This window comes from Lacerta agilis, chromosome 12 (assembly GCF_009819535.1).
Source record: "Lacerta agilis isolate rLacAgi1 chromosome 12, rLacAgi1.pri, whole genome shotgun sequence".
In the NCBI taxonomy this organism is placed as follows: domain Eukaryota; kingdom Metazoa; phylum Chordata; class Lepidosauria; order Squamata; family Lacertidae; genus Lacerta; species Lacerta agilis.
Window position 1 is genome coordinate 10,192,610 of NC_046323.1, and position 12,621 is coordinate 10,205,230.

Consider the following 12,621-nt stretch of genomic DNA (forward strand, 5'->3'; position numbering starts at 1 on the left):
TTAATGACAAAAGCAAACAAAGTTCTTGCCTCAAGATGCTGACATTCCAAAAGCTGTAATGGCATGAGTTACAGTAGGAAAGATAACATGCTGTAATGGGAGAAGTATTAGAGGGCTACAGTTGTGGTCCTGTGGTAATAGGAATGAATTTGCTGGATTGCATTCCACCATTATAATTGGAAATGGTGGAGGGAGGGCAGTAGGCTCTACAATTTCTTGGTGAGCTTCCACCACTGTGGCCGCTCCCTCCAGGCCCACATTTAAGGTGGAACTACAACATCAGCGTCAACATCCATGATCCCAGCATCTTCCTTTGAAGGTGGCCCGGAAACTACAATTAATCCAGAATGCGGCAGCTAGACTGGTGACTGGGAGTGGCCACCGAGACCATATAACACTGGTCCTAAATGACCAACTTTGGCTCCCAGTATGTTTATGAGCACAATTCAAAGTGTTGGTGCTGTCCTTTAAAGTCCTAAATGGCCTCAGCCCAGTATCCCTGAAGGAGCATATCCACCCCCATCATTCAGCCCAGACACTGAGGCCCAGCTCCGAGGGCCTTCTGGCAGTTCCTACCCTGCAAGAAGTGAGGTTACAGGGAACCAGGCAGAGGGCCTTCTTGGTAGTGGCGCCCACCCTGTGGAACGCCCTCCCATCAGATGTCAAGGAAATAAACAACTATCTGACTTTTAGAAGACATCTGAAGGCAGCCGTGTTTAATGTTTTTTATGCCTTATTGTGTTAATACAGGTAGGTAGCCGTGTTGGTCTGCCATAGTCAAAACAAAATAAAAAATAAAAAAAATCCTTCCAGTAGCACCTTAGAGACCAACTAAGTTTGTTCTTGGTATGAGCTTTCGTGTGCATGCACACTGTATCTGAAGAAGTGTGCATGCACACGAAAGCTCATACCAAGAACAAACTTAGTTGGTCTCTAAGGTGCTACTGGAAGGATTTTTTTTATTTTTTATTTTGTGTTTTTAATAGTCTGTTGGGAGCAGCCCAGACTGGTTGGGGAAACCCAGCCAGATGGATGGGGTATAAATACATTAATAATAATAATAATAATAATAATAATAATAATAATAATAATAATAATTTTATTCCATGACTCCACCATCACCAGTCTGCTGAAGCAGAGGCAGTTTTACCAGCACCACAAGGGGCATCTCAACAGTGATGTAGAACAGAGCACGGAAGGCGATGGGCACTGAATTTTAGCGTTGCACAAGGCACCACTGACATTTGAGAGCCCAAAAGCTGCCACTTGCTGGAGCGCTACAACAATATCTTAGCATTACTTGATATACAAGGATTTCATGCAAGAAAGCAAGTGCTAGAGAAATTAAGTGAGGCATAATGTCATAATTAAGAAATGCATTTTGAATTCTTCCTGAATATACAGTATAGGGCAACAGCAGGTTTAAGAGTTTTAAGTTAGAGAACTTGACAACAATATTACAGTGCCAAGATATCTTCTTGTATATGTGAGGATATAAACATTTTGTTAATTTGTATTCAATTTTAATGGCAAAGATAAGAAACAAACGTGCTTCTCCCATAACTTCATTTCCTTTTTATTTTAAATGGGGCTCTCTTACACGTGTTTGTGAATAATATTCAGTTAACCCGTTATAATGACGATGATGTGAATAATATTCAGTTAACCCGTTATAATGATGATGATGATTGATTGATTTATACCCCACCCATCTGGCTGGGTTTACCCAGTCACTCTAGGCGGCTCCCAATAGAATATTAAGAACATGTTAAAACATTAAACATTAAAAACTTCCCTAAACAGGGCTCCCTTCAGATGTTTTCTAAAAGTCAGGTAGTTGTTTGTTTCCTTGACATCTGATGGGAGGGTGTTCCACAGGGCGGGTGCCACTACCGAGAAGGCCCTTTAATGTCCAAAATAATCAAATTGGCAAATAAAACTAGATTAAAAAGTGTTCAATTGCCGATCTAGTTTTTTGTAGATTTGAGAGGAAGATTTGCATGTAAACAATATTGAAATTTCAGTCTCTTCCAGCAGATGTAGCTGTAAACCACATATATTAAAGTACTTATTTTAAAAAAGTAGAAAAACATTTCAGATGTACATTTTTCAAACCTAAATCATGTAAACTATAACAATGCTTATTAGAAACTGGTTAACCTCCTTTTTAATCTGAGCTTTAGTTTTGCTGCTTCATGGCATATAATTTCAGAGAATTCTCAGGCATGTCCTCACTTAGTAGGGACCCAACAGAAATCAGTGCAATGGTGTCAGAAAGGTATCTTATATTCCATTAGTCTTTTCACCAGTGCAGCAGAGAATTTGTTCTGTCGCTCCAGCATAGGAAAGGTAGTGGCTGCCGTTTGATGCTGAGGCTGGTGATGGATGTCACTGGAAACTTACGGGTTACCTTGTGCCAGAACTGAGAGTCAAACTACACATCACATTAAATATATTGTTCTCCCTTGCATGTCTGTTTTTTCTTGTTAAATGAATAGCTGTTTTGTCATGGTAGGGGTAAAAGGTAAAGAGCCCCATGACGGTTAAGTCCAGTCAAAGGTGACTATGGGGTTACGGTGCTCATCTTGCTTTCAGGCCGAGGGAGCTGGTGTTTGTCCGCAGACAGCTTTCCGGGTCATGTGGCCAGCATGACTTAACCGCTTCAGGCGCAATAGAACACCTTGACAGAAGCCAGAACCCACAGAAATATTGTCAGGACCATACCATTCCCTAGGCAAATATAAAAAATAGATCACCTATCAATGACAGATTCCTTCCTGTGTCAGCTTGACAGGATTTTTGAATGAGGGTTCAATTAGTTGTCTTGGACATGCATTCCCAATCTGGTGTCTTATTTATTCCATTTTTATTTTTTTAAGATGGCACACATGGTTCTCCCCCTCCTCAGCAGTGGGATATTGATTTGTTTGTAACTGTGTTATGCACCTTTGTGATTTTGTATTTTTAACTGTCCTGCCAGCTGCTATTTTGAAAAGAAAAACAGACATGCAAGGCCAAATTACCTACTTAATGAAATATCATTTGGCCCTGAGACCTTTTGCCAACACTGTGTTGCTGTGCCAGGATTGAACTATCGGATTCTACCTAAGAAAACCATTTTCTGAGATTTAAACAATATTACCTGTGAGAGACTGGTTGAGTTCCCTATACCTGTTGGAGTATCTGCCTGCATGTTGAGTAGAAACTCTGCCCACGTGGGTTCTTTTTTAAAAAATCCAATTCAATTTTTATTATTTTTAAATATATACATTTATACAACACTGCCCACCTGGGTTCTAAGAGGTGTGGCCAAAGGGCATTGTCTATTTTGCCTATTTGGTGTGTTAGGGGTTGATCAACTTTTAGCCTGAGTCTAATACTGAGATACGCACAAAGCATCAGTGGTGGCTGGTGCTCGCTAGACCTGGTATGGGTGTTAGGAGGTTATGGGGCTTATCTAGTGAGCAGTTATTCCCCCCCCCTTCACAAAAATAATTGCAAATGATTAAGCAAAAAACATACTCCACCATTGTACTCTCTTAATCAATATATATATATATATATTTTAAAAAAAACCTGAGCTGCTCAAACTAGCAACCACACCCTTCTTCTGGCTAGCAGCGAAGAATGTGTTTTGAGGAATGGGCAATTTAGGAAACAGCTCTGTGCCTGCTCTAACTACCCTTCAAGGCATCCCCACTAGGTCAATACTGAGGTTGCTGGTTAACCTCATAACAGATGGAGTTGACACCTTCATAGTGGTGCTGAATTTCAGACAGTCCAGTCAGTCATATGGTTTTTCTGCTTAGAGACACACGAAAGGGATCTCTTAGCCGTAGCCGATCCTAATCCAATAGTATAGCTGACTTCTGTAAATACTTGATTGGTCAGAGAAAAATAGGTTGACAGAAATGTTTGCAAAACATCTTTGAGTTCAAGTAGAAGTATGAAAGGTTTGTTCAACAGGAAAAAAACATGTGGCTTTGAGATTTTGGAGAATGCTTGACATTTTCCTTGGGAGGACCATGCCCCAGTAGCCCTAGTGGGCGAGCCTCTACTTCTGGTCATAAGATAATTAGGTAGCGCTAAAGTAAGCCTGTTTCTTTATTTAGAGCACCAGTAGTGGAGCATTGCATACAATGTTAAAATACTGAAAACCTGAAAAATTCAATTTTAGCTGGGACCGTCTACAATCAACTTGTACTGTATTAAAAATTCAGACACCAATATGATTTATTAATAAACATATTTGGAGGATATTACATAACTGCAACAATGCTACTCTGTAAAAAATGTTATCCGTTGCAGAAGGGAGTTATATCTTGCAGCTTTTCCTTTCAGTTAGCAGATAATAATTATAAATAGATATAATTATAAATAGGACATGAAGGTGCTCCTCTTACTTCATAATAGCCCCAGCCAAATGGCAGACAGCAGGACGCTCGTGCTCCATTGCAATCACAGTGTCTGACACCACAGGAGTTCAGTTTGTACCAGCCCAGACTTTCTTGAAAGAAAGTAACTGTTAAGTGGAGCTTATTCTCAATAACTGCAAAGGACTACAGACTTGCTAACATCATGAAATTTGTGCTTTGTAGGTGACATTCTTTCTGCTTTAGCAAACATATCAGGACGTAAACACCCATCAACAATTCAAGCTAAGCAGCTGAAAGGGTGCCTTCCAATGATGCCTGTGGTACTTCATCTTGTGACATCCCAGGTATAATTTGCTAACAGAAAATGAAGACTGTTACTGGTTTCTGGGTCGTTTGCATTTTCCACTTTATTGGTTATAGTCCAAAATGTTGCCTTGTTGTAGATTGGCATTAATTGATGCCAGTGAGTTTTGTTAGAGTTCTTGCACTTTCATTTTATTCTGCTAATTAAAGGGAAACATAGCATGCTTTTGTGGCTTGTTTCTCCAACCCACACCCCCGCTGCCAACCCTCTCCAGTTCAAGATCAAATATGAGTGGAGCACATGGAGACCAGTGTCTTACCAGTCTGTACAGTGACCTAGAGAGCAGCAGATACTGCTCCCAACTCCCCCCCCCCCCAGTTCTCTTCCTGTTGCATTTCTGTTAGTGTGGAAGTGAGCTATCTGAGTATTGGGCAGAAGGGAGAAAATGTGCAAGACATTTGCCCCATAAGGCATGCAGTGATCTGGCAGGACACAAGCCTTTTTAACTCTCTTTCAGTGCTGCATTTGGGTAGGAAAGTGTCTGCTCCAGACAGAGCCAAGGAGTAGTATAAAGTACCAGTTGACTCAAGAGGTGGACAGGTGCAGTGCTCTGACAGGTGGAAGAGTGGGAGAGAAAGCCTTCCCAAACTTCACAGAACTCAACTAAAACATGGATTTAATAAAATGAAAGCAGAGGGCAGTAAAGAGAACACACCATGTTTCTACCTGCCATTGCTACCTCTCTACAATGGTACCTTGGTTTGCAACCGCTTTGGATTACAACCGTTTTGAATTACAACTTCGTCAAACCCGGAAGTGTGTGTCCCTTTTTTTTGGATTACAACCCATTTTTTTTGGATTACAACGAATTTTTTTCGGGGGAGGCCACATTGGCGAAAGTGCGCCTTGGATTACAACCTGTTTTGGTTTACAACCGGACTTCCGGAACAGATTATGGTTGTAAACCAAGGTACCAGTGTATTGGAAATCTCACAGTATGTAGTACTTTGGATCAGAGGCATAGTGTGGTGGGTGCCGTGGCCCCAGGCACAATTTTGAGAGGGGGTGCAAATAGGCATCCCCACAGCAGGCTCCTTCATCGGAGCCTGGCTCCACACCAGAATAAGCATGAGAGCAGGCAGCTCGGGGCAGCGGTGCCACCCACCCTCGGCCACAGTACACCTTGTGCATGGTGCCAGCTGTGGCGCTGGCTCACTTCTGACCCGGCTGCAGAGATTGGGGGAAGAGTGGGCAGCAGCTTCTCCACCCATCTCCTACCCTGAACTGTTGCACACTGGAGGCTGCCCTCCGCACCCCACATCTCCACCACTGTTTTGGATGAAGATAGGGAAGGAGAGAGTCAGCTTCACATTGTAACATTGAAGCCCTTATCTAAGCCCTAACACTGTTATGTCAGGTTGCTCCTTCCATCTCTGTCACATTCTAATGTGATTAATTCATACTTGTCATACATAAAAACATAAGAAAATCCTCATTGGATCAGACCAAGAGCAGCCAGCCAGATGCCTATGGGAAGCCATCAATCTGGACATGAATACAGTAGCAACTGGTGTTTAGTGGTGTGCTACATCTGATCCTGAATGTACATATAGCCATAATTAACAAGTAGCCAAAATCAGCCTTTTCCTCAACAAATGTCCCTTATTCCATTTCAAAGCCATTTAAGTTGCTCTTTTCGCCGCAACTTGTAGTAGGGAACTATTTAGAACTATGCAGTATGTGATGAAATACTTCATTTTGTCTATTCTGAAACTTCCACAGTTGAGCTTCAGTTGATACTGAATTCTAGCATCAGAAGACAGAGAGAAATTCTCCCTGTCCACTTTCTCTACAACATGCATAATTTTATATATCTTTATCATGTCCCTTACTTACCTTTTTTTCTAAACTGAAAAGCTCCAACTATTGTATTATCTGTCTATTATTAATCAGCTGTGACTCAAAAATGTCATTCTCAATTTTACTGCATGCTATAGCATATTTACCATGTCTTCCAAGTACTTATTATTTTTCAATGTTATATATATCTCATAGGTATTTCGTCACCAAATTGTAACTGAGGAGTTTCTGTGCAGCTATGGAACTTTGCTGGTAAGTAATGGTTTCAGGTTGTGGAAAACATGCATACATATAACTAATACAAACACAAGTTATATGCAAAATGGAATACCTACAATTTTAGCATTTTTATTTTAATATGTATTATATATAAATTTAACATAAAAGGTACACGGGTGGCGCTGTGGTCTAAACCACAGAGCCTAGGGCTTGCTGATCAGAAGGTCGGCAGTTTGAATCCCTGCGACGGGGTAAGCTCCCATTGTTCGGTCCCAACTCCTGCCCACCTAGCGGTTTGAAAGCACGTCAAAGTGTAAGTAGATAAATAGGTACCGCTCCAGCGGGAAGGTAAACGGCGTTTCTGTGCACTGCTCTGGCTCGCCAGAAGTGGCTTAGTCATGCTGGCCACATGACCTGGAAGCTGTCTGTGGACAAATGCCGGCTCCCTCGGCCTATAGAGCGAGATGAGCATGCAACCCCAGAGTCATCCGCGACTGGACCTAATGGTCAGTGGTACCTTTACCTTTTTAATTTAACATAGTGATATAGGATTCCCTTCTGAAATATGCATGTGCAAGAAAAATATAAAAATATAAAAACGTATTTAGTTAAGGACCCGCACAAGAAGATCTCCGACATTAAAATCTATAATGTTTTAGAGAACTGCACTAAACTGTCTATGCATGTTACATTAGATTCTGCTGTTACACATCAGGTAGCCTGTATTATATTGAACATCACATGTCCAAAGACAGCCCACAGCAGCTCATCTTCCGCTTCCTTCCATAAGACAGTTCTCTGTTAAACAAGTTCATTCATAGTCGCATCTGATAATCTTAGAACCACAGCACTCCTATGGTCAGAATCAGCATCCATTACCTTTCTATTCCTTTTGCTGCCAACGTCTACACAGTTGCTGTTGGAGCTTCGGGAAATTCTGTTTCCTGGTCCTTTTTCTGCTTGCTAACTGATAGGCTCACAAACTTTATATAGCCTTTGTCGATATATCAGAAATCTCTCTTCCAATAACATCAGGTCCCTCAAAACTTAAGGCTAGCTTAATTAAGGATAAGAGAATTGAGTGGGCTGAGCTTTTATTAAAAAAAAAGATTTTGAGCAACAATGTAATTATTACAGTCTTTTGTTTAGTATTTCTTTGTCTAGCAATGTTTTAGATGGAATTATGAACAGATTTTTTAGATCATTCTTCATATCTCATTCAATTTAATATTGTATTTACTTTGAAATATTATTTTGTGTACTAAAGATACAACCTGCAAGAGTTATATTTTTTTCTTGCTAGGACAGTTGCATTATGTTTAGTTGATGAAATGCTAAGTTACATAAACTAGAAAGCTGAGACATATGTCACATTCAGCATCAGCATACTAGCTTTGATATTAACAATAAAATCTGTATTGGGATTCCCAATGCTCCAGAGTGCTGCAGTTAAAATGAAGTAGTACTTCTGCATTGTATTGTTAGTTTTCACCATCTCTGCAATAGCTGCTGTGAAATGACTCTATTCTAAGAGTACCATTTTTTACTTTGAAACCAAATATGGTGAGTATACATGTTTCAGTAACAGGTGCTTAAATTAATGATATACAGGAGACTACAGTACTTCCTAATGGAAGCAGTATGGACCTCATGTTCACTTTTGTTGTGTTCTTTTAATTCCAAGAGAATATAAATTATTTAGCTGCAGCATTGTATGATTTCACAGAGACACTGAAATGTTTGTGAAGGAAATATTTTTAGAACCACCATTATAATAAGTTGTAAGCTCACGTTAAAAAAAAATTGCAAAGCTTTCTCTTCTCTTAAATATTTGATTACTTTGGTTTTTATCAGAGGTTGGATTAATGTATTGAGCTACAAATTGCTGTCAAAAAAATTTCAACAGAACAGATGCAATGCAGAGGAGGACAGTATCTATTTCTCATTTCTGTCCTGCTTATTCTTCACTAAAAAAAACTTTATGAACAAAGAGTACAAGATATGAATGTTTAATGAATTAGCATGTTTGTATATTTCTGTGCAAGGCAAATTGTGAAGGACCATTTCTGTAGTTGCTTCGCACAATGGCGGTTTAAACATACAGCTTTACATCAGCCCTATGGTTTCTGTCTGATTGCAATTGAGGATATGGGTTATAACTGAACGTAAATTTATTTATTTTATTGTGTAGTAGTTGAAAAGAAACAGTGGCACACTGCTAATATGTAGGCCTTGGCACTAAGATCCCTGGAGATTGAGATTTGCAATGTGAAAGTATTTGCACGGTGTCTGGAATTCTATATCATGTCACCTCTCAGGTCTCATCATTTAACAGATGCTTCCTTCTTGTCTTAATAAAAGGTTCCTTCTCCTCCACTCCCCCCTTAATAATGAGCAATAGAGGATAAATTGAGAGCAAAATCCAGCTAAGGTTAAAGCATGTGCTTGTTTTCTTCCATTGAAATCAAATGAGCTTTAAACACCTTGGGTTGGAGTGGATCATTCTGATTATCTTGAGCAATGTGCTGAATTTTAAGACTGACACATTGTAAAGCTGTCAGCCTTTAGGTTTGTAGTTCGTGAACTGCTATGTCAAAATATTGGCAATCGCTTGAAAAGGTGTATATGTTTTTTCGTCCTTCTGATATTGCCTGTGTTGAGTAAAAGCAAACCTATTTGACACCTGTGGAACCAGTCACTTCTATGGGATAGGCATTGTCATTTACAGAGAGTGCTGCAAATAATCTCGGGCATTAAATCCCATATTTGACATGCTGTTTGAATCAGTGTGGCTTTCCCCAACTTTCTCATTCTTCCTTGTAGCCTTAATCTCTGGAAGAGACAGAGAATCATAGAATTGTAGAGTTGGAAGGTACCCTGAGGGTCGTCTAGTCCAACCCCCTGAAATCCTGCCCACTAGTTGTCTCTGGGTAGGCTTAAACCACCAACCTTTGGGTCAGCAGCTGAATGCAACGACCCATTGTGTGCCTGAGTTGCATGGCATTAGGTGTTCTGCTATAAATGTTGCACATGCAGGTCCTACTTGGTTCTCTTATAGAAAAAGCCATCCAACCAGGCAACCAAGGCAGTTTACACCCAAAACCCAGGCCTGAAGCCTGATTTTAAATTGATGAAACAGATTACTTAGATCCAAGAGTGACTGATCATAACATCTTCTGGATCCAGGCTAGGTTTTGACAGGAGTAATTGATTTGTTGCCTTTTTAAAAGATGATAGAACAACTCCCTCTTTCAAAGAGTCCTTAACAACCCCTTGGATCCAGCTGCCCATCCTGCTATATTTAAAAAGCTATGATGGACAAGGACTGAGTGCACAAGTGGTTTGCCAGAATTGACCAAGCATACTGTCCCCATCAGTGTCCAGTAACTGAAAGGCATTTTAACAATATTGGACCAAATGGTGCCACCAAAGCCAGCATGTCTAATTACCGGTATGTATTCACGGGGATTTGGTTGTGGTCCAGTTCTGTAATATGGCACATTTAGCAGCCAATGTGACCGTGCTCAGCAACAACAAAAACAACAACAACTTAATTTATACCCCACCCATCTGGCTGAGTTTCCCCAGCCACTCTGGGCGGCTTCCAACAAAATATTAAAAATACAATAAAACATCAGACATTAAAAACTTCCCTAAACAGGGCTGCCTTCAGGTGTCTTCTAAAAGTCAGATAGCCTTAGATTCTGGCTCCAAGGTCTAATACATTGGAAACTGCCTCAGCAAAGCATCCATGTCTCCCAGTTCTCTCTCTCTCTCTCTCTCTCTCTCTCTCTCTCTGTGTGTGTGTGTGTGTGTGTGTGTAATTTTTAAAATTAGTTTTCAACATCAACATAACAATAACAGTCAAAAGAAATAAAGGTAAGGACAGTAGAAATTACAAGTATGTGCAAACACATGCAAGAGTAAAATGGAAAGAAACACCCACTGAGCAAAACTACAGTGGAAGGGTGGGTTTCCTGAAGATAATAAAAACTTAGTATCTGGGGTTATGGGCCGACCAAAACGAAAAGTGGCTATTTGGTGGACGTCTAGTACATCCAGGTTGATTTAGAAAGGTTAGGAAAGGCCACCGGGTTTCTTCAAATTTACCCTTCTTTATTGTGCCTTTGCTTAGGTTGTTCCTTTGTGGGAGGGGGGTGTCAGATTCTCACACCTCCAGCACCTCTCATATGAGGCGACTGCTGAACACCAAAAGTAGACGAATCAAGGAGATCTTGACTTTACAGAAAACTAGTAACTTCCTGTATGGTTCAGTATAAGTTCCTGTTTTCATCAGTGATTTAGCCAAGGACAAGTATTCATCCACATATTGAACAGATCGCAGCTCCCATGTTGAAGTCAAAAGTTAGAAAGAGTAGGCTACAGCAATGAAAGACAATAACTGCTGCATGTTTGTTTGTGTTTGTGAAAAACTACTTTATGCATGTTCACATATGACACAGTGTTCTGTGTGTTTGTTTGATTTGTGATGTGCTATTGCATGTGTTTGCACATGTTTTTGCATGTGAAATGGACTACTGGATATACAGTTAGCTGCTGTGCATTTTTATATGTACCCCTGATACTGTTCCTTTGTGGAATGCCATCAGTGGCCAATCAGTTTGCAAAGATGGGAAATGGTGTCCCTTCTGTTGATGGGCTTTGACCCATTTCTATTGTATATTTCTTTTTATTAAACAGTTTTAGTTTTTTTGTTGAAAAAGAGAGGTGGGCTATAAATAAATGTATCAACTTGTTCCTCATTTATCATCAATGTGCCATGATCTTTTTTTTTACTTATCAGATTATGCTTTTTCCTATGCATCTCTCAGTACTGAAAAGGTAGCCATGTAAATGACCTGATAATTTATATATAAAATATATATTTAAATTCTTATGTGGATTACTATTTCTGTGGCATCAATGACATATCTCTTGCATCCCTCTAAAATGTCTTCTATGCATTAAATTGAATCAGAAAAATGGAAATAAATTAAGTGGCACAAGAGAAGAGGGAATAATAGCAAAGTATTTACTTATCCCAGAGCATTAATATTTTATTTTTGCTGCTCCTCAGAAGGATGATTTATTTAGGTTATCCTTAAAATGTAGTAGGGTACAGTTTTCTCTACTTACTCGTAAGTCTACCCATAAAGTATGCATTATGTGGGGAGATAAAAAGATAGCACAAATAAGAGAAAATTGTGTATTCTAGAAGTCTTATGTTTAATTTGAATAATTAAGTTTGCAATCTTATACTTAGGATACCTGAAAATAGATCTTGTTGAATTCAGTAGCTCTTGTGTAGACTTGGATAGGATTGCACTGTATGGTAAATGTGTTAAAGAGGCTTAAATTATGTTCTCTCTGTGGAGATCCTGCCATTGTGTCACTAAACCTTTAACCTTAATCTACTGTGATTGCTATGTGGCCTTTATTTTATACATATTCATTTAACAAAACATAGGTCTTTGTTAACCTTTCTCTTTTTGTGTCTTATTTTTCTCTTCAGAGTTTTGTCAAATTAATAGATTCAGGAGAAACTAACTTAGATGGAGCAATAGGTAAGTATAACAATGATATCCATCATGCCCTTTATATAAAATTATTTTTCTGCTCTTGCAAAAGAGATTTACTACAATTCCCACCCCCCAACAGGTCAAACAGCTTCAGAAGAACTAGTTAAGACTGCTTTTTCAGTATTTGAAGCAATAATGCAACATCCAGTAGTGTTAACGCTTTACCACTCAACGGTAAGTTCTGATGCCACATGAATACTTAGCATCCCAACTCTCACTAATGAATTTAGTATTTCCAGATCATTAGGAGTTATTAGGGTCATGGCTTTAGAAATGAAGCACT

General features: G+C 39.5%; 1 protein-coding gene across 1 annotated transcript in view; it reads left to right on the forward strand.

Annotated features, from left to right (window-relative positions):
• The window catches only part of ULK4 (unc-51 like kinase 4), a 154,839-nt gene that overhangs the window by 43,195 nt on the left and 99,023 nt on the right, over positions 1-12,621 (forward strand). Inside the window, exons 24-27 of the mRNA XM_033165153.1 lie at positions 4,599-4,720; positions 6,736-6,792; positions 12,272-12,323; positions 12,418-12,512. Coding sequence (XP_033021044.1) covers positions 4,599-4,720; positions 6,736-6,792; positions 12,272-12,323; positions 12,418-12,512 — 326 coding nt within the window. The remainder of the gene's footprint in view (positions 1-4,598; positions 4,721-6,735; positions 6,793-12,271; positions 12,324-12,417; positions 12,513-12,621) is intronic.